Here is a 23,142-nt window from a genome sequence, read left to right as displayed (position 1 = left end):
AACAGAGTGTCAGCAAACAGAACTGGCACTCAGGGTTCTCTTCGGCTGTGCTTGGCTCAGCACTGTTTGTGCTCCTGCCAAATACGGAGGATTCAGTTTTACTGCATTTGTTCATTGTCTCCACTGTGGACCCCATTTTAAGTGTGTGCATATGATTCAGTTTTTGAGGGGTTTTGGCAAAGGTTTTGTAGGGATGTGATATTCAGACCTTTTTTGCTAATTTGTTGCTTAAAAATCTTCATGTTTATAATAATAATAATACTTTTAGCAATATCATCCTGAATACTGAGAAGAAGGTAATAAATGTTGGGGGCAAACCCCCCACCCCCTCACCCCCCCAACATATGGACCCTTTTCTGTCTTTATATTAGTGCTTCTATTCACATGTGATATACATTTGACAGGGCGTTGACAGTCTCAGTTCTGAGCTGCTGATTTTATGTTATTTCTTCTCTTTATAAAGAAACAGATCTTCATATCCATATGCCTTTTATGTTTCAATGGAAAACCTCAAAAATAGCTTGATTAAAATGCACAAATTTTATACATTCACTTATGATACTCCCTTGCTAAAATTTTATATAGTTAAATAATTTGGCAGAAAAAGGGCATTGATTTCTATTTAAAATTTTTTGATAGTAGAGCCACTTAAGAGATTGGCAAGTTTTATTTGCCCTCTAATTGTAAATGCAAACAACACTTCCTTCAAAAATTAAATATAACATCTATTAGTTCAAATATTTAGGTACAGTGTTCACTATTAGCATCCTTCTCTTTAATATTTTAGCATATTATTGTGGTATGAAGGACATTAATACAATTTTATGTGACTTTTTGTTTTCTTTATGAATTAATAATTTAAAAGACTGGGCTGTTAAATACCTAATAATGATGGACCTCTGTTTTCTAAATAGGTTGTTACTGGCATATCAAGCATTATCCAGTCATGGATCAATTATCTTTGAATTAATGTTACAGAATGACTTTAAGAAAGATATATCCAACTGAATAATATTTTTATAATGATTATTCTTGGACTTTAGCAACCAAATGACTTAAATCTATCTGTGCTGGCAAGACCTATAAGAAAGTATATTCATATATTAAAAATAAGCTAAGTGAGCTGCCTTAATTCACAATCAATATTGTCGTCTGAAAGAATTATGAAGCTGAATTACTAACTCGTTCAAAGTATTTAGCTCCCACCTAGTTTAACACGGTTAAAAAGAAAACGTTGGTTCTGCAAAACTCAGAAGGGTCTGCTACCACTTTATTAGCAAGGTAAATGGCATATTTTAAATTATTCTATAAATTTCCATTTTTTTTCCCCATTAACTCAAATGAAGCAGAGAAATTAAAATGTGACCTAAATTGAGAGTTGCTACAAAACATGCATTCATTTATTGTCCTAAGGGAGACCTCAGTGTGTTAGGAAGAGGGATATTTTGAATGTCTGAAAGACAGCAAGCAAAAGAAAAAAATAATTTAATTTAGTGTTCAGATGAATCACAATCCTTCCTCAACCAAATGCAGTTCTCCTACTCAAATGAATCAGTTTCAGAAGTGTTAGATAATTTAAATTCTGTTCCTTCATAGAAATTATATAGGTTTAAAAATAGTATACAATGTGACAGCTGATTAGCCCATGAAATAGAATGAATATTAACTAATGAGAGATGTCAATGGACTAATGTGAATGATTTAATATGGTAGGACATCTAACAAAATTGGCAATAAAGTGTATGGGGAGAAGTTCTAACATAAAGAAATGTTTGAAGTTTTGGCAAAATGTTGAAAATAGCTAGTATAACTTCTTACCAGCTTCTTTTGGTTACGTATTAGTGATACACAGATAGCAGGAAATGGTTTACTCTTATATAGCTTTTAAAAACAAAAAAAACTTCTGAATCTATTTTATTATTAATTATAAGTAGATTCAAGCTGGGTTTTGCTTAAGTCTGTCATTATGTAAATATCTCTGCTGGATAGCAGTAATTGCTAAAAGGGTATTTTCAGTCGCTAAAACAAATCTAAGTCAATTTCAGACTTAATTTTCTGTGTTGGGTGGGTTTTTTTTGGGTTTTTTTTTTTTGGTTTGGTTTAGGCTTTTGTTTTTCTTGTTTTGGGTTTTTTTTCTTTTTATGGCTTAGTTACTGATCTCACTACTGTTTAAATGAGTTTCTTAAAAAGGTTTATTATTTTAATCTATTTTAATATTGCTTTATAGATATTGAAATTATTTTTTGGTTGATATGCATTAGTTTCACTTTTTTATTGTTCTCTGATTTCTTAAATTTAGTCCATATAAGGACATAGGCTTTTAAATTTAAGTTTACTTGGAATTTATTGCCTTGGGTCACTGAAACCAAGGAATTTTGTGAAGTCATGTTGTTGTGCATCTTAAACTCCTGTACTATTATTTACTCATTACAGATAGCTAGAAGCACTTATTTGTTTTATTTCAGCATATCATTAAATGTAAAGTCTTTGTTATTCCTAGAGACATGAGGATTTCTGGAAAATAGGAATTAGGTGTGTAACTCACCTTACAGATAGGGAACAGGCATCATAATACTTCACATTTACTTTATTGCCTTACTTCTATTGCTGCTGTATGTGCTATGACTTAATTCTGATGAAGACTCCTGTCTAAAAATGCAAACTTTGTAATTAATAGAATTATAATAGAATTTGGAACTGCAGACAATTCAGTATCTTTCAATAAGGCTGTACAATTTCCCTTATTGCAATTTGAAGATAATTCACAGGTCAATTTACTGATTTACAAGCGAAATTTTTCATAAACCACATCAATCAAAGTTTTAGTTATTATAGAAGTCCCTAAATAAATCCTACAGAAAATAAGGTTTGGGTGAGCAATTATAATTGATAATTATAGGAATTAAATTAAATGATAGGAAGTTTTGTTAGGAATTACAGAAATGCAAAAACCTGTGGTGTTTTAAAACAACCAGGTTTGTAGGGAAATTTCCTGAGAATTATTAAAAGATTGTTCTATATATTTTGTATTCTGATAAATGGAAAAGAACAATACTTGAAGAAAAATAAATAATAAAAATGAAGTACTATGATTTACATATAGATTACAATACTATTTCAGTGCAGAAGCAGTGGTTAAATTTATTTCCTAGTCTCCTTTTACTTAACAGTGATATTTTAACCTGTCTTTACAGGATAAAAAGCCACCTCGGGTTTATTTAAGAGGCTGAAGTTGGGGAAGTGTTAGATTTTCTGTTGTGCCACCTCAGATTAGAGGCAGATACACGTTATAGGTATTTGCTGATAGGTTGTGATCAGCATTACAATACTGACAGTGAGAGAGAAAACACAGATATTTAAACAATCTGAGCTGATATGGCTCCTCTGCCCCCTTCTATTGTTATGTATGAAAAGAATTGACATATTTTAAACTGCATTTGAAAATTCACCACACCTAAATCATCTTAAGTCAAAAGAGGCAAATATTATATCTAAATAGTACTACAGGTTGACTGGCAATGGATCTCCCTTGAGGGAGTTGTTCTTCCTCTTAATGCAGATGTACAGAATTGTTTTGCATGTAAAATATATCTCCTTTTCTTTCTTTGTAACTGTAAAACACAATTTTTTACAGATCTATGATGGCAAAGACAACACTGCTCACCTGCTGGGAGCATATACTGGGGCGTCATTAAGAGGTCTGACACTAAGTAGCACTTCAAATCATTTATGGTTGGAATTTAACTCGGACATGGAGGGCACTGATGAAGGTTTTCAGCTTGTGTATACCAGTAAGTATTTGAGAAAACAGTAGGAATAGATTTATACTTTTAAAGGAATGAAAATTCTTCACTCATAAGACGAAAATGCAGCTAAATGACAATTATGGAAGAAATTAACAGCAAATTACTCATCAAAATAATACACTTTCATTGCTGTATCCCAAAAAACCCAAAACACATAGCATACTGAAACCTGGCTTTGACATTTAATCTGGTACATAAATCACTGTTGTTTTTCTAGAGGGGTATTTTTCAGTTTTGGAGAGCATAAGAAAAAACAGGGTAAGTTTAAGTAATTGTTTTAGCACATAAAAATACTGAAGTATGTAAGTAGTTTATAAATGTAAATATAGTTTGTAAATGTAAAAAATGTAATCAAAAAGCATTGCTTCATGAAGTCATAACTAAGGAAATTCTCCTTTTTAGGACTCATCTCTGATATTTACTTTGCTTTTGTTTCTGAGCTTGGATTATTGTTTAGAATAATCTAATTTGGAACCAAAATGATAAAGAAAAGTTCCTAACAAAAAGCTGTATGTGGGCTTAAACTATGAAGATGGGGAGAGGAAAAAATAATTCTGATCTCCAGCTTAGAGTGTATATGGAAGAAGCTACATACATCTGTTACCAAGTGTAATTTTCTGCAAATTGTAGCACATGACTTTTGACATGTAGTGTATATGAATTTTTAGTGTAAAATTTTTTTGCAATCACTGAATTACTATGTAGAACTATTATCAAGCAGGACAGTGTTATAAGGTAATTCTGCAATGCAGCTATCAACATATTTTCTTTGTCCTTGTACTCAAATAATTCATTTTTCACCTGATCAAAAACTGTTCATTTAAAAGCTCAACATAATGTTTTTAAAACTAATTCTAATAAAAAATAGCATAATTCTTTCAGTATGAAAGGAAAATACTTCAAGATAATAAAAGAATATGTAATTATTTTTCAGATGAAAGTTGCAAATTTTGTAAGAGCATGTGATAGAATAGGACTGTACCCCATGATTAAAGATAGGATGTTCAGTTCTGTGTTACTATGTAAGTGTCAAGGAATTTAATTTTTTATAGTTTTATAGGTAGAACCAAGCCCAGCACTTGAACTTTATCAAAAACATTTTCTGTCTTTTGAGACATTCCTATTAGAGTACACTTTCCTAGCCTGAACAGTAATAAATCTTCTTATGTTGATATTGGTAGAATTTGAAGAAAAAAAAATGAAATCCAGAAGAAGGTAACAGAGATTATCAGAGGCCTGGAGCACCTCTCCTATGAATAAAGGCTGAGAGATTTGGGGCTCTTCAGCCTGGAAAAACGAAGGCTCTTCGGAAACCTTTTAGGATCTTCCAGTGCCTAAAGAGAGCCTACAAGAAAGATGGAGAAGGACTCTGGATATGTGATAACAGGATGAGGGGTACTGGCCTTAAACAGAAAGAGGGCACATTTAGATTGGATACAAGGAAGAGCTCAGTCTGAGCTCTGCCTGGGTGGATCCATAAACCAGGAGAGATGGTGCAGACCTCCCAGTCAGAGCTCCAACCTTTTCTCAGAGGAGTGCCCATCATTCTGCCTTGATGGTCCAGGGCTCGTTTGCTGAGTTATGAGGAGTTCAAATCTCTCTACTGGGCCCGTGGAATCTTCACCCTTCAAAGAGGTGCTCTCCCTGTGTGCTGTCCCACACAAACTGCTCCATCGTGCCCTGGCTGAGGCACCATGCCCTCTGCCTGCTCTGGTCACACACAGTTAGGGAGCAAAGATGCTGCTATGGTGAGGCAATGGAGTTACATGTTCACCCTCAAAAGGGTGATAATTTAAAAAGTTGGCTTTGGTTCTGTGTCGGTAAGGAGGCTATCCAGAAATGAGGACATATCAGAGATCAAAGCAGATTTTAACTTCTTTTCACAGTATGGTCAGAAATTTTCTTAGAAGGCAGGTAATTCTAACTGGTCAGTAAGTGTCCAGACCAGCATTATCAAAAATGGTTCTTCATCTGGGACTCACTTTAATGTCTTTCAGAGCTTCTGCAGCACATGCTGTACAAACAAACAACTGTTTAGGAGTGAGAAGGGTTCAGCTCAGATGTTGTGGAGGCTGAGACATGTTCAGTCACACATGAAATGAGCTGAAGGAAGAACCAGAAAGATACATTTTATATAATTGATATAATCTTTTTTTTTTGTCTTTTTTTTTTTTTCTGATCAGCCTTATCCAATATTTACAATGCATTTACAAGTATTTTGCCTTTAAAATACAATAACGAACATTTTTTTCAGTAATAGTAATGCAGTATCTGAGGAGAGATTGTGAAGGGCTACTAACTGTTGATCAGGTGGACAAATACTGTGTGAATGATTTCTTGAACAAAACAGACATAAAACCCCCTTCATTTCCTCCTATATTAGCTATGTATAGGAATAGCACTCTGATACAAAGGCTCTTCTTTATTTTTGTCTATACATATTCTAAGCCACATGATATTGGTAAAATTATTTCATTTGAAACAAACAGAGATTTCAAGTTGCTTCTCAGTTAACAACAGAAAACTTGATTTGCAATAGAAAATTTTTCTCCCAAATTGTATTTTATGTTTCCCTATAAGTAAGTATGACTACCTGTTTCCATGTAATGCATTGTTATTTTGTTTTCTTCTTCTTCATGTCTCCTAAATCTCAAAAATGTCCAAATTGTTTGGTTTGAGTTCTCTCTATCATCATTTTCATTGATTCCTGCATGCAATTCTTAAATTTATGAACCACTGAGCAAAAAATTAGGGTAGGGTTTGATGAAAACAGCAGTTTTTCTTTGGTGCCACAGGTGCTACTATGCTGCTGTTGTTACAATGCAAAATAATGAGAAATCTGCTGTTGTTTTGTTTATGAGCCTTTAAATGTCTATTCACAAGTAAGACCCTTTAGCTTCCAGTTTATATTTTTTTATAAAATTTAAAATCTTATTGATAGTGATAATGGTTTTTTCTGGTTTTAATTGAACTATTAGGAAAATTGAATTTATGACACAGCTTGGTCATGCTCTAGGAAAGGTGTAAGGCAGTTATCCTACTTAGACTGCTTAATAACAGAGATGAAATCCTAAAGATGTTATTATTTGTAGTTTGGAAATGATTGATTTCCACTGAAAACCAGAAAATCTGAATTTCATTAATGTATTTATCTGTTTGATTCTGTAAATACAACATTTTATTCCTCACACAGGTTTTGAGTTGTCACATTGTGAGGACCCTGGTGTGCCACAGTTCGGATATAAAATCAGTGACCAAGGTCATTTTGCTGGAAGTACAATAATTTATGGATGCAATCCAGGTTATACGCTCCATGGAAGTAGCCTTCTAAAGTGTATGACTGGGGAAAGAAGGGCCTGGGACTATCCTCTACCATCATGCATTGGTATTGCATTCTATTTTTTTTTTTTTAATTTCTTTACTTATTTTTTTGAATGCAAGAAAGAAAAAATATTGAAGGATTGTTAGATCAATGTAAAACCTGATGTGTATTATTTGATATGATCTGATATGTATAGAGATCTATTTACACAGGCTCTTATAGGTTTCTCTGCATGTATCTTATCTAAGTCTATCTAAGTGGTATTGCGTTTTTAGGTTAAAAGAAGTAAGCAATTCTTCAACATTTGTGCACATTAAAAGTCCTAATACATGCAAATCTATTTAATGTCCACAAATAATCAACATAAAAATTTTAATAGGAAAGAGATTGTAAAACTATTTTTTTACTTATATATATAAATATCAATAAGCTAGAAAAATCTCCTGTATTTATGTGAAATACATAAAATAAAACAGTTAAGATATGAAGAGATATAAAGTTATTTTGTATTTTTTTCATTTCCGTTTCTTTACAATATTACTATAACTTCCTAAGCTTTGCAGCTACCTACAGGCTCAATTATTCGCATAGAAGAGTTATGAGAAGACTTAAATATTATTGTAGCTTTCTTTTCCATCTTCATTTAGAGGAAATTGGGATTGAATAAGTAGGTGAAGCAAGGGGTGAAATGCTTATATGTGAGTCCTTATATGATATTTTTAATCTTATGGCATACAGTCAGTTTAATTGTGTAACCTGTTCAATAAAAGAGTAGATATATAAATTGATTGCTCGGCTGATTAGCTGTAAGATCATTCCATAATGTTGTTTTTCATTAGCTGAATGTGGAGGACGGTTTAAAGGAGAGTCATCAGGAAGAATCTTGTCTCCTGGCTATCCTTTTCCCTATGACAACAATCTGCGCTGCATGTGGGTGATTGAAGTAGACCCAGGAAATATTGTCAGGTAATGAAAATGAATCTTAAAATTTTAACAAATTTTTTTTACTGTAATAACCAAATCTTAGAGCTATTATAACCAAATCACTCTCTAGAGAGGAGGGGGAAAAAAAAAGGGATTTTGGGCTTAAAACTTAAGATGCAGATTACAGGTTTTGGCTTTTTAAGTTTGGGTTGAAACTGTTGATTTTTTAATAAGCATTATCCAAAGAAGACGGAGCTTTAAAATTAGTTATAATTTTGTGAAATGCTGGAGGCAGCAGGACTCTTTAGTGAAAGACTACATTAAAAAACTGCAAAACAACAAAATAACACAACCTGCATTTTCACAGTCCTTTTTAGCTAATTTGTTTTGATGGGAATGTGATTTATAATATTGTCTTAGAAAAACTGAAACTCTCTTCTGAAAAGATTGTGTAGATACTTATGGATTATTTGAATGGCTAAAGTAATATATTACTTTATGGTGGACAAATTAAAATATTCTAAGGCTTTTTTCCTTTCAAATTAATTTTTGCATGGGGTTCTCTTGCATTCAAAGATAAATGTGTGAAACATTATTAAAAAATGACCTTTGAAGTTAAGTTTTATTTGCTTTTTCTGTTTCTTGTTTAGTTTTGTTGTTAAAGTTATGTTGTTGAGTATTATTAAAGCTGACAATAAAATCATTATGTTCTTTCAGCCTTCAGTTTCTTGCTTTTGATACTGAGGCATCCCATGACATTCTTCGAGTTTGGGATGGTCCACCTGAGAATGAGATGTTGCTCAAAGAAATTAGTGGCTCACTTATTCCTGAAGGCATTCACAGTACACTCAACATAGTAACTATCCAGTTTGACACAGATTTTTATATCAGTAAATCTGGATTCGCCATACAGTTTTCAAGTAAGTTGATTAATTTATTTTTAAAATTTATTTTATAAGATAATTCACTCACAGATAATTGTCGTGCTGGAAACACTTAAAATCAGTGACATTTCTGATGTTTTAAGGGAAAGAATTGGCACAGACTTAAAGATTTGTTATAAAGCAGTATTTTTATCTTAAATAAACAAATAAACAAAACCAATAAAATATCATATTCTTTACTAGTTTTGGTTTTCAAAGGAAGGTGGGGTAGTGCAAGAATGCTTACAACTATGGTTAGTGTTTTTCACAAAGGAGGTGATGTAGGCATGTTAAAATCTCCATCCTTTTCCAATCAGTAAGAGTTTCTGCTTTTAGAGACATCTGTGGGGAGTTTTCATTTCTTTTGTGATTGTATGGGATGAAACCCAAAAGGGCTCCACAGGAACAGAAATGTCCTTCTCCCTTTTGCCTTCTAGTGCTATATCATCTTATTACAGGCAGCAGGATGACAAATCTAAACAGTTGCCTAACTGTATTAAATCCCTTTAGACATTTTATTGCTGAAACAGAAGAAATCATTGAGCCAGGTCCATTTTGACCTTCTTTTTCCTCTGGTCAGTGAAATTTATATATATTTTTTCAAGATTAGCAAGATCTAGTCTAATACAATTTTGTGTAGTGGTAGCAACATTTCTAACATGGGTTGACACACAGACCCAATTTTAGCACTATTTACCTCATTGTGCTTCCTGTGCTTGGTAGTTGTACTAGCCCTTGTCTGCTACTCTTATTTTATCATGTGTATGACAAATACATGTATGTGCATACTGTAATTTAAAGGAAGAATGAATTATGTAAATGAGAGTAAAAAGTGAAAGATATTTTATTTACAGTGAAAGAGTGCTTCTGCTCCATCAGCTTATTTTTGAAGCTGTGAATAGAGGTTTTAATATTTTGGCTCCAAGGTATTTTTGCCATTTTACAACCTTGCCCCCTTCCAGAGCCTGTTTGAGAGAATCTCACATGTGTATTTCGATTCTCAGACATACTTTTATATTTAAAGCTGAAGCCAGAGAGGAAGACCATTATGCACTGGACTTATTTAGGCAGTCATTAAAGCTGAGTGGAAAAATAGATTGATGCAGAATAAGAATGGAGTTATGAGGAAAAATGGATAGTACATGGGAGTAAAGTTATAAGACAGCTACTGATGCAGTTGCAGTGATTTATGTGAAAAGAGGGTTTAGAAATTTATCTGATAGGTCTTTTATTTGTTTCTCCATGCTTTTGCAGTCTGTTGAGTTCTAATGACACTAAAGGATCCATGAGGTTTTAGCGCCTCAGCATTTCTCTTTGTCTTTAGTCCAGATTCTCAAAATCAGAGTGATCTTTCTCAAACTGTTGATGTGGCACAGTTTGGGTGTATATTGTCAGTAGGATAATAGAGATTTTTTTTTTTACTTATTTATTAAGTAAATATTTTAAAAGTAATGCACAAATAGCTGCACAACCTGAATAACACAATTGCTTTATGGACGCATTATTTCACTAATCAATAAAGAAAAATACTTGAGGAGATGGAGGAGAGAGAAGGACAATTCTTTGCAACTGTGTTCCAAGTAGTCATATACTTTCTTTGAGTACATAATATTGTCTGAGTGAAACAGATGGTGTCTTCATTCTCTAGCTAAACTGTAATTAACCAACAGAAAGCTCACACAAGGGAGGTATCTACTTTTACTTTCCTCTTGTCTTTTCATGAAGTAAGAGTATTTAACTGCTTTATCAGCCCTTTTACCTCAAGAGGAATGTTATTCAATGACAACAGATATTTTATGTTCTAATTCTTTTAAGACTTTGAATATTTATTTTCTTCTCTGTTATATTCTTACCCTTTAAACAAAACATGTGTTTCCAAAAATGGGTTAAACTTTCCTATTAGTTCCTTACCATTTTTTATTTCATTTTAATAATTGTTCTTACAAAATTTTGCATCTGTCATTTAATGAGCAAAAATTTTCACCACTGATAATGTGGTATAATTTAAATTTGAATCCTCTATAAGCCATCCAATATAATCAGAAAAACAATTTTTATCTGGAGATACGAAAGGCAGATGAGATAGCATCCTTCACCAAATTAAAAGGGGAAGGGTGGATGGGAAAACCTAAAGAAGATGAAATGATATATGAAAAGTAGAAAGAAAATTATATTTAATTAGTATTATGTATTACAGTAGGTAGTATTAGAATTGTTTCTATCTAGGGCTGCCCAAAGCAATCCCTTGATAGTCATAGAAGTTTTTATTAATTTTGTAAAATTTAGAGGATCCAAAGAGAAAAAGTTTCACAATGAGAATATTTCTTGCCCATTATATCAATTAGTCTGTTTTGTTTCCTTTTGTTAGCTTCCCTTTTTGTGGAGGAAAAAAAATTCCAAAAAGTTATTTGTAGCTGAAATAATAGAACTATTTTGATGGTTTAAACATTCATAATCTCTTTCTGTAAGAAAATAATCACAGAATCATTGAATGGTCTGTGTTGGAAGAGACCTTAAAGACCATCCACTTCCAACCCTCCAACCCTCTTGCCATGGGCTGGGACGCCTTTCCCTAGAACAGGTTGCTCTGAGCTCGATCCAGCCTGGCCTTGAACACTGCCAGTTATGGGTCACCCACAATTTCTTTCGGCTCCAATGTCTCACCACACTCATAGTAAAGAATTTATTCCTAATATGTAATGCAGACCTACTCTGTTTCAGTTTGACCCTTGTCCTGCCTCTGCATGCCCTTGTCTGTTTCCTTCATGTACTGAAGTCCACAACTACGGACTCCCTGTAGCCTTCTCTTTTCCAGACAGAGCAATCCAAAGTCTCTCAGCCTTTCCTCACAGGGGAGGTGTCTTATCTCTAATCATCTTGGTGGCCTCCTCTGGACTCACTCCAACAGGCTGATGTCCTTTCTGTGCTGGGCACCATGAAGCTGGATGCAATACTACAACTGGATGCAATACTCCAGCTGATCTCACAAGATCAGAGTAGAGGGGCAAGAAATTATTTTATGCTGAACTAAGTAATATTGACGAGGATAAGTTTTTAAATTTAACAAAATTGTACATTCCTCTGAGAGGAAGAAATAAAAGTGAGGAGTTTCAAATTAAATAAGGGAACTCAACCTGATTGTTCTTCACTACTTTTCATCAATTATCCAGGGCTAGTGAAAATACAGCTTTTTATACATCTAATGTAAACAAAGAAATAAATTACTTCACATGTCATCACTAGGCAAAGCAGAATTTTGGTCTAATATTTCTTATATGTGTCTTTATGTCTTTCATTTTTGTATTGGACATCTGCAAATGATCATGACAATATCTCTAAATTTAAACATTACAACTTTTCAGTTTCTGCAGTCTTCTTTGAGACTTCAATGAAGTAACATGATAAAAAACAGAGCCCACAAATCCTGAAAATAAAAGTAGCAAAAGATGTATAATAAAGCAGAATATTTCAAAAAGTTTGTATATATGTGTAAAAGGAAAATAAGAACTGGTGATTCAACAGTAAGACAAAAATTTGAGGATTTTGGAACATGTCTGAATGGCATGTGAATAATGTAGCTATAGAACAGATACCAGAGGTCTGTCCTTAAAGAAGTGTGAAAAGTCGACAACAGGCCAGAAGCAATATGCAAACAGGAAATATTTACAGCATATTTTCCCTCAACTGACAGAGACAGAGCATGAAGAGCCCAGTACATACTGGAAAAACACCGATTAAATCACCAGTAATTTTTTTGAACAGTACATTCTGCGCAAGATAGAAAACTAAACCTTCAAGAGAAGTGAATGAGAAAGTAAAGGGAGCGATCATGTATTTCCCAGAAACATGAGCTGTATTTCTCAGGGTCAGACCAAAATATTAGGCACAGAAACATTTTTATCAGCTGATACCACTTCATATCACCAAGATGAAAGTAGTAGCTGTGAAAAAAAGACCAAGAACTGAAAGTAGTCAAGAACACTAAAACGTAAAACATTTGCTGATAAGAATTACATGCATGTTTAAAGTAATATTTTTAATCACTTTAATGTGTCTGAAGTGTGTAATATTAAATCAGATCCCAATGAAGTTAGTCAGATTCTTTCCACAGATTTCAATGGCCTTTGGTTTTGGTATTACAGGAAAGTTTTCTCTCTGCTAACTTTACCATTTCAGGTGCCATTTAGCTTTCATGCAGAAAGGAAGGATCTGTATTCTACTTTAGTATGCCATTATTTCACGCTAATAGCTGCACTACTGAATCACTCAGCATTATAGAATACATTCTGTTCAGATCTCAGAAGCAGTCATATTTCTGACTAATTAAACATCACACAGGACAGAGCATTTTTTTGAGCATTATAAGGCAGCCTGTGCAGAACTAAATTGTAAATATTTTTTGAGTATTGTGAAGGTTTTGTAAATAGATGCTCTAACAGTATTTCTTATATAACAGGGTATGCCTTAAAATGCTTGGATTTACTGTCAAACTGCAGCTAGTTGTTCCTTCTTGTTTTAAAACTGGATGAATAGACCTTTGGAGTTACTTGCCTCTATAACACTTGAGGCAGATACCTGTTTGCATGGCTTAAGTCTAACAATATTAATTTCCAGTCTAGAATTATAATGCATCGTATTGCTTACATTGATTACTGTGATGATTAAATGATGGCAAGTCAACTTTATGTATTTTTGATTTATAAACACAATGTCTTCTAAGTGGTTTGTGTTCAATTTTTTTCTTTTATTTTTTCCTTTTTTTTTTTTTTTTTTTTGTTGTTGTCTTCATTGTTGTCTTCTTGGTTTTTGGTGGGATTTCTTTGGTTCAAAGACAAACCTATTAGCCACAGTCACATTTAGGACAATTCTTTTGATGATGAACACCCTCCTGTATTTCTATTTTTTTATTTTCTTCAACTTTCCGGTAACAAAGCTCTCTACTTCTGACATATTTACCCTAGGTGATTTGCAAATGCATATGGGGAAATTTACAGGTTTCTATCTCAGAATGTATTTTCCTGCCACTGCTGCTATAGGGATCACTTCCTGAAATAACTTTTTCAATTTTCTGAATAGGATTCATTCCTTCTTGTGTCTATTCCATAGCAGAAATAAATTTTAATCTAAAATATTTTCACACTCTGGTTTGCTGATTTCTTTCAACTTTGAGCAGAATCCTTTGGATTTATAAATTTCAGGAGCACTACTTTCCTATCAGAAATATCTGTGGATGTCGACACTTGTAAATTCAGTTCAGTGATTTTGTTTTAGTTTTGTATTGGTGTGTTTCTTTTTTAGCTTGGGAATTTTTTTTTGTTTGATTTTGGGGGTGGGTTTGCTTTGTTTTTAGCATCAAGACACTTAAAAAGAAAGAAAACATTTAATAGATTTGTTTCCTTCTATCTTTTAAGAAGCAGATATTAGTAAATAAATCACCGTTTATGCCCTTCAATAACAAAAATGTCATTCCTGTCACAAGTCTGCAAATGACAATAACTTTTTAGTAGCTGTCATCTCTTACTTCAGTAGCATAGAGGGCATGTGCATTTTATGCAGGCAAATGCTATGAGTTAATGCTTCCGTGTAAAATGCCTTGGTAATGACTTGTAGCTAGAGAGATCTGGAGTTATAGTATTAATAAGTGAACACTGAAAGGAAATATAAAAAAAAATTGTTGATATTATGACTTATTTTAACATTATAAATAAACAAATCCTCCTCTCCACCATGTCACAATAAAAGTAACTTATTTTAATTATATTTGAGATTGAAATGCCTTATTTTTAAACCTCATGCAATATAGTTTGTACAATACCTTTTGATTTGTATGAATAGAAAGTCTACTCACCTGTCCTAAATTTGCCTATGTAAAGTTGACTTTGTCTGACTTGTGATATGGCATTTCAGAGAGATCAAGCTGAGACAGTTCCAAATTTAAATGTTATGAGTCTCAGACTCATATTTTAATCTCATATTTCAATTTTGTATGTGGGAAAGCTATTCTTTGAATCTAAAAAATTTGATGCTAGGTTTTCTGTTAAAGAATAATAAAATTGAACACTCTGCTTTTTAAATCTCTCAGATAAAATTTTAGTTCCCATGGGTTATTTTTCTTGCAGAAAAAGTCCATTACAGATATTTATAATTCTGTATACAGCAAAGTAGATTTAGAAGTGAAAACATATACTTGCATGGTTCTTAATATTATAAATAAAATTTCTATTGCAGAAAAGGTTCTCTAACTTTATTTTTTTAAATTTCTTTGGTAAATGCAATCTCTTTAACTGAAATCTCTCAAGTCAACTATTGATCAATTTAGAGCACAAGACTTAAAAATATTTATGTAATTATAAAAATCCTTGAAATTATTTCAACTAAGGTACTTTGAAGGTTTAATTAATAGCATGTATTTTATTTTCTGTTTTGTATTAGTCACTAAGAATTTGTCAAAAGTATACAAGTTATGCTATTTTGTTTAACAAGCAATTTCCTAATACTTAGGTGTGACACCAACAGAAGAGCATTATAATTTGTAGATATATGTCTATATCCACATATACAATTATATGATTTTATTCAAAGTATTAAATCATAGAATGAGGATATGAGGAAGCCTGATAATCAAATAACCTATGCTTAATAATACAGTTTTTGTCTTTATGCTCCTTTGGGACCAAAAATATGTGACTCCATTGACTGGAAAAGGAGTATAATCTCAATTAAGTTTTCCTTCCTTTGTATGTCTTTTACTACCAATAAATGGACAAAACTGCATGGGACCAGCACTTATCATGTTTTGCCTTCTATATACAGAGAAACATAACCCAAACCACTTGTCTTGTGAAGATTTCATGATGGAAATTAGTCTCTGCATTCATATGCTAAATTGGTTATTCATCAGTCCTTATTTGCAATCTTATATACAACATCAGGCAAAATACTGTGGGACTGATAAATCCATCATTTGAGGTTTATGTGATTTATTTTTACAAACCCATGCACAGGTGGCATGTTGAACATCTTTAAATGTACCTGGAGTACTTGCAATAAGTACCTAGGAGAATAGAATATTGAGCTGTTTTTTCAGAATTCTCCAAAATGGTATTTTGCTAAGTATTTTATATAAAAGACAGAAGAAAAGTGTGGAATTGACATTCAACCACATGACTGGGGAAGCCATTTTCCAGTGGGAGATAAATTAGATGCCATAGTTATTCTGTCCTCTGTTGTCACTGAGAAATTCTGGTTTTCATTAATTCTAGTTAATGCTACTTTGAAGATAGATTTTCTATTAATCATTTGCAGTATCATTAGTCTCCTTTGTTTATCATTCATGTGCCATCCTTTATAGATACATGCACATGTGATGGGATATTTTCTGCGAGTACAGGTGCATCTTCAGGACTGTTACCTTTTTTCTCCATTCAGATTAGAGTACAGGAGGGACAAATATTTTGAGACTTCTGTTTCTCCAAGGTATTAGTATCTTCTCATTTGAACAGCTCTCCTTTTTAAGTCAATGACTGTAAGAGAAGTGTATATTCTATTGTATACAATCCACCTCAAAGGAAAGGAAAGTGTTTTGGAGGTTTTATTGCAAGCTTGTAATTGACTGAACATCACAGCAACGTATCTAGAGAGAAATAATATTTCGAGTGAATGGCATATATAAATATATATTTATAATAATTAATGTTGAAAAAGACTTCTAAGATCATCAAGTCCAACTATTAGTGTAGCACAAACATTGTGCAACAATGGAGTTGACTTCAAGTTTGTCAGCTTATTGCTGGTTCCTATTTTCCCTCTTACCCCATTTCTGGCCAAGGATAGCCATTTTGTAGCATAATAATATAAAAAAGAGCTTTTTGGCGCTATTTTTTGTCAAGGAAATTATATTTTTTCTTAACAGAATTCCAGTAATCTGCCTGATCTCATAATTGATAGAGAAATGAATGCCTGTCTTTCAGTCCTATGTGTATGAATGTGGAAAAATTTATTTGTTGGCTGGCGTCTTCAGTAACAGGCTGGACATATTCTGACATGCAGTATGAGATACAATCATTTGCATAGATGAATTTTAAAATCTTGCTAAATATATAAATATAGAATCTTTATTCTTATTAATATTCTATTGTTGTTTTGGTAAGATGTAATCTGTACAGTGCTAAAGAAAACAGAAGCTATTCTTTGACAGTGTTCTTTAAATTTTTCAAGTGCTTGTAGTATAATACATTCTTCGACAGAAAAAGATAATTGCCTTAGCAAAGAGCAGGGTAATGGCACTCAAGTGTATGGACAGAATATTACCAAATGATTAGGCAAATTCTGCATCAATGTCAAAATTATCAATTATAGTACACCCTACCCACACCCTCCCCCAACCCAATTCAAGCAAACAAATCAAAAGAGTTATTGGAAAAATTTAACAAAAGTAAATAATTCAGACAGATGAAAGATTTGGCCATATCTTTAAGAATTATCAAAATATTCTTGGTGTTTTGAAACTATAAATCTATAATGCATATATACAATTTGTGAAACTAAAAGGCAAAATAAAAAATTTAACCTTTAACATAGGAGCAATCTCCCCCTCTCTTCCCCCTCTCTTCAGATTTCAGTTAAAAGACAAGGCAAATGAGAAGTGTTGTTTTCTGTTGTACAACCATATCCTTAACAGTTGCAATAAAGCAGGTTTCACACTATTCTGCAGACCAACAAATGAAACACACATATTTTACCTCAAATCATCTGAATAATCTTTTTAATAGAAATGCTATTAAGAACTGAATTACCATTAGTAAGATTTTTCACTGCATGAGCAGCCCGTTTGTGTAGTCCAAAGTTCTCATAATTTCTTCTTTGTGAGAAGCTATTTCAATCTCACTGTATTCACATGTACACATAAAGGAATATGCGGTCTGACAAAATATAAAAATCTTAAAAGAACCAAAAGGTTCCAAAAACCCCAAGCCCTAAACATGCAATCTAAATGAAATTCATATTTTCAAAACACTTCTTCCCAGCTGAGTGCACTGCCAGCATGATTAGATATTGTCACAGTATCCATTTTCTACTGAGTTTCAGAAATTATCTGAAACCATATGTCAATTTATTTATTTGGGCCTGAGTTTCATATTCACTGCCAAAGCTCTGAGCAAATACTTAAGAAATAATACCTGTTCCAAACTGGAGAGTTCATATTAATGGAAAAAAATTATTGCTTATGAACAGGAGATAAAATAGCTCTTAAGGTTTCCTATAAGACACAGTAAGAAAAGTGCAGTGCTTTGGATGGTTTTAACAACTTGTATAAATTGCCAAAACAAAAACAATAAGAAAAAGAAAAATTATATTATTTCATTAAACCAATGTCAGTTATCTCACTAAGAACTACAGTGTATCTAGTAGCACAACCCATAACCTATCCTTTCTGATAACCTATCTATACTCCTAGCTTTTCTGATAGTAAAATCAGATAAGGACCCTTAAGAAAAAGCTTCATGTCCACTGTTGGCCTCTTCCCCCATTTCCCATCCTTCCCCTGCCCCCCCGTAAAAAAGAGACAATACCAGGTTACTGAGTAAACAAGAGGTTTTAAACAAGTTCAGTTGATGTCTGACATGGGGTCAAGCTGGTGAGGAAACTTGTTCTGACTGTGAATGTGGGGTGTGTAGCTGTGAAGGAATCTTGGCCCAAGCTTTGGCTGTGCAGGATGGTTGGATGGGGAAGTTTCCTTAACACAGAGACCTGCCTATACAACCAAGAAAATCGTGGTTGTGCAAAATGTTAAACTTCTTTGTTGAAGAGATGTGTTGTTGACAATGAAATTCTCATTCTGTGATTTATTCCTAATATTTTCCCATTTTAATCTTCAAAAAATAATTGACAAACTTAGAGAGAATCCATGAAGTCATGCAAAACCAACAAATGGAGTCTGTGGTTAGAATTTACTTAAGAATTACAATGACCATGCTTCTAAATCTCTGTTAGATCTACAGCAGAAAGGAAAGTTAAAAATAGATTAAAGAAATACTACCAGGAGTGCTTCTGTTGGTAGAAGACCATGAAAACACTGTCGATAATTTATTCTTTCTTTTTCAGGAAAAGTTATACAGAAAGCTGGATTTGAGAGAACAAATACCAAGCTTAGCTGTCTCTCAAACAGCATTAGAGATTCAGGGAGACTGCAGTGTTCATGTGGGTAAAAGTATTATGTGGGTTCTGAGACAGCTTGAATTTTGAAGGTGCAGTCAGGCTTGGTTCAGGCTGATGTGCGTTTGAAAGACTAGCAATACTAGAAAGCCTTTAAATAAGGTTATAGGCATTTGGGAGAATATGTTGGTTTAAATACGTTTATTACAATATTTTGGACATAATTTGTATTATGAGGAGCTTGAAATTTGGAAAGCTTGAAGCTGCTGACATGACTGTGGGCTCTGGGGAAAGAAAAAAATAGAGAAAAAAGGAAAAAAAGAAAAAGAAAAAAAATTTTCCCGTAATTCTCCAGGTTTGAGATCCAGACTCATTAATATTTGACTTGGCATTAGGACATCAAATGTACAAATCACTGTTAACACCAAAAAAATCTTTATTATATTGTTTCCAGCATCAATATAACCTTGATCAATCAATATAACCTCTTATAACCTTGTCTCACTTTTAATGCTATGTTTCAAGATATCTTTCCTGCATGAAAATAGAGCTGTCCTTTCAGAAAATTTCAGTCACCTGTTAAATTGCCGGGGCTTATGAACTATCAGAAACTTTTTGACCCTGGTAATAATTTAGGGGTTTTTTTGTAGCAGAAATAATCAATTTAGAGCATTTAATTACCTGATTTATGCATTAAATATATATTTTTGCCCTAGTATTGAAAAGATGTATTAAATTTTTTTTATACCCCATATAAAGAACACTTGTAGATAGGTCTATGTTGACATCTTTTCTGGGTATGATTGAATGCTGGTTTAATGGTTTCTGTGGCTCTGTAGAAGCACAGTATTGTACAGCTCATAAAGAGATGATTTAGCATCATCTCCATTTTCTCCACTGCTCAAAACATGAATCTGTTTATATGAATGCTCTAAGGAAAAAATCAAACAAGTTTGGGGGAAACGGAAATGAATTTTTAGCATGACTTGTCTGCCAAGATTCTTAACAAGATTCTGCCCTACTTCATTCAAGTCACCTAGCAGGAACTGTGTAAGATAAACAACTTTCCAGAATAAATACTTCTGCCTGTGCAATGGCACTTGTTTTCTGCAGGATTGGTGATCTCATATTCAAAGTCTAAATTAGAGAATATGGTTATATGCCTGTCTGAGATATCAAGTCTCACTTGTGTGTCCTTCAGTTCTTTCTGTGTTAGCCTATCACACAGAAGAACTAAGAGGAGCTGGTTCATGGATTGAAACAGCTGGTACTGAACCACTGCTGGCAACAGTGTTCAGAGATATTCTTAGTTCAGAGTCATTCTAGCATAGTTCAGTAGTGTATCTTCAAATTTAGCTTCATCCAAATGAAAACAACTCATCTGCTCCAAAACCATGCCCCATTTCAAACCAAAACACAATCTGGAGTTTTATTTTACAAAGATACTCAGCTCAGAAGTGTGTAATAATTGTGTTGAAACACTTTCTGTCACTTAGACCATGTAGAGAGACATACAAGCTCCGTGTATCTAATATATTCACTAATCTCTTACCTACTGAACAGTTTGAGCATGATCTGCATTCATCCCCATCCTGGAATTTTTGGTCAAGAATTTTATCTTAATTATTTATCTAGCCCAAATGGTTTAAATGATAGCATGTGATTGCTCTAAACTAGGAGTGCCAAGAGAAAAAAATGAAAGTTTTCTGCAATTCTCTCTCTTCATTAGGGGGAAAAAAGGTCTCAGATGATCACTCACAGGTTTGTGCTACACAGAGTCACTCTTGCACCTGTTATGCTGCATGTATTAGGTAATGGACACATCTGAGATTTGTCCATTTCCCATAAAAAATGTATTTAATAGGAATTTAATGGATTACATCCACACATCACAGCTTACTAATTATTCAAGACAATATTTCCTAAACTCTGGGTTTCCAATTATTGAAATAGAATAAAACAAGAGGTATTCTTTCCTTACTTTATCAACTCTAATATGTCACCAAGAACTTCAGTACTTATACATGAATTTATGGGGAATTGTGATAGCCCACTCTTTATTTTGCAGACAGCTTTCAAGATTGCATTGCAGGTAAACTATCAAAGACATCAGGAACTTTATAATTCCCAGAATTTTTGCTTACCCACAAATTTTCAGAGGGAATGGTGAAGGCAGTAATTGAGCTATATAACATGATATTGAATATATAATAGGAAGAAAAAAAATCAATTTATTGTACTGGAATATACAGTTCATAAACAGTATTGACACTTAAAAAGGAAAAAAATAGGCTGATGGTAGGTAATGAAAAGCAATATTAAAAAATTAACAGATTAAAAAGGCAAACAGAGTTGAGAATGCAGGGCAGAATAGACTCTCTGAAATAAAAAACCTGCAAACTGCACAGCTTTTAACAGTAGTAATGATGGGCTAGAGTCAGGCACATGGAAAAAACCCTTATGGCTACAGCAGACATGACAGAAAGCTGTGATTAAGAAATTCAGTTTGAATATATGGGGAATATATGTTAACTCTCCAGAAATGCATTAATTATACAATTACAAACAGTATTGAGATATTCTTTCTCCAGTCCCATTCTTACATTACTATTTTTTAATTTTCTACTCAAATAAAGATTTTTATGTGTTTGAGGATTCTTATTCTGACAAATTTAATAAAAAAATAAATCCACCTCCTCTTCAAGGTAAATCTATGACAACAAGGAAGTAAAAATAGGATTTACCAACAGTTTTATTCTTAAAATAGAGATTACGCATTTAATATAAATTATTAATACAGCATTTCTATCTCAATTGAAAAAAAAAAAAATCATGTGTTTCCTTCTGTTCCAGTGGATGAGAACGTTAAGTGCCTAGCTTAAGTAAAAGTTTCTCCCTTGTGATACTGATTGTAGAGGGAATCTGGGGAGCAAGCTTATTAATAAGACACCTAACTTTTGCAAGGCCAAGATTAAGTTAAATTAATCCCATTCCTAATTAAGCAAGTTGATTTAGACATGTGCTTACACAGCAAGATATGTGGTGTTCAGAAATACCATGAAGGAATAATTTATTTATATTTTAATCTCCCTGTAGCTGTGGAACTCTAGATACCTTCTACTGGTTTATTCTCTTTAAAATTAATTAGGCAGGGAAAAAAAAAAGAAAATTAAGGAAACAGGCATTTTTATGAATTCTGTAATGCTCATTTATTTCCACCACAAAGTATAGTGGCATGCAAGAAAAACAAATAAATAAACCAACATGCATATATATACATATGTGTATAAATATATGTATATATATATATATGAAATTCTACCATAATTTATATACATATGCCTTTACCACCATTTAAAATTACCATAAAAGTAAAACAGTTGAAATTTAGTATCTAAATTTCTCAGTTCTAGTTGTTGAAATGCTCCATGGAGGTATGTGTATGCATTGAAACGGAGGTGAAAGACACAAAACACTGGCGTTCTTCCTTTCAAGTAAAAAAAGCATATTGTTATATAGATACAAATTAAAAATTTAGAGCAAAGGATAATTCAAAACCTTGTGTATATATATTTGAATTTTTCAGCATGCATACTTATTACCTATCTTTACCCTACTCCATCTCCAAATGCTGGGTGAAAAATTGTACTAAGTGCTCCAAATTAGTAGCTTTATAGCTCTGCAGTGCGCTTTCACTAAGAGCTCATCACTGTTTTATTATCCTGATGATGATATTTAGGATAATGTTATGCAACTACATGAATTAATAAATATTCATAAATTAATAAAGTGAATAAATAAGTTAAAAAATGACATATCATGTAGTAGCTGTACTATGAAGGTTTATTTCTCTCTTGTTTTAAGTAGCACTTTAAAGAGCAGATAGAAGCAAAATTTCCCATAGATTTTAGGCAAATATATCCTAATAAATTATTATTTATTTTTGATAAAGCAAACTCTATTCAGTGCTTTTAATGACATGCTGTGTTTTTTCTCTTTCTTGCATCCTGTT

The 23,142-nt window shown here is 32.9% G+C and overlaps 1 protein-coding gene across 4 annotated transcripts in view; it reads left to right on the top strand.

Moving 5' to 3' along the window:
- The window catches only part of CSMD3 (CUB and Sushi multiple domains 3), a 574,229-nt gene that overhangs the window by 369,300 nt on the left and 181,787 nt on the right, over positions 1-23,142 (top strand). For all 4 annotated transcript variants that reach the window (XM_032747038.3, XM_032747036.3, XM_032747040.3 and 1 more), the window contains 4 exons: positions 3,635-3,791; positions 7,000-7,191; positions 7,968-8,094; positions 8,770-8,972. In XM_032747038.3, the coding sequence (XP_032602929.2) occupies positions 3,635-3,791; positions 7,000-7,191; positions 7,968-8,094; positions 8,770-8,972 (679 nt within the window). The remainder of the gene's footprint in view (positions 1-3,634; positions 3,792-6,999; positions 7,192-7,967; positions 8,095-8,769; positions 8,973-23,142) is intronic.

This window comes from Taeniopygia guttata, chromosome 2, assembly GCF_048771995.1.
Source record: "Taeniopygia guttata chromosome 2, bTaeGut7.mat, whole genome shotgun sequence".
NCBI lineage: Eukaryota > Metazoa > Chordata > Aves > Passeriformes > Estrildidae > Taeniopygia > Taeniopygia guttata.
The sequence above is the reverse complement of the archived record's forward strand: the minus strand, read 5'-3'. Positions and strand labels throughout refer to the sequence as shown.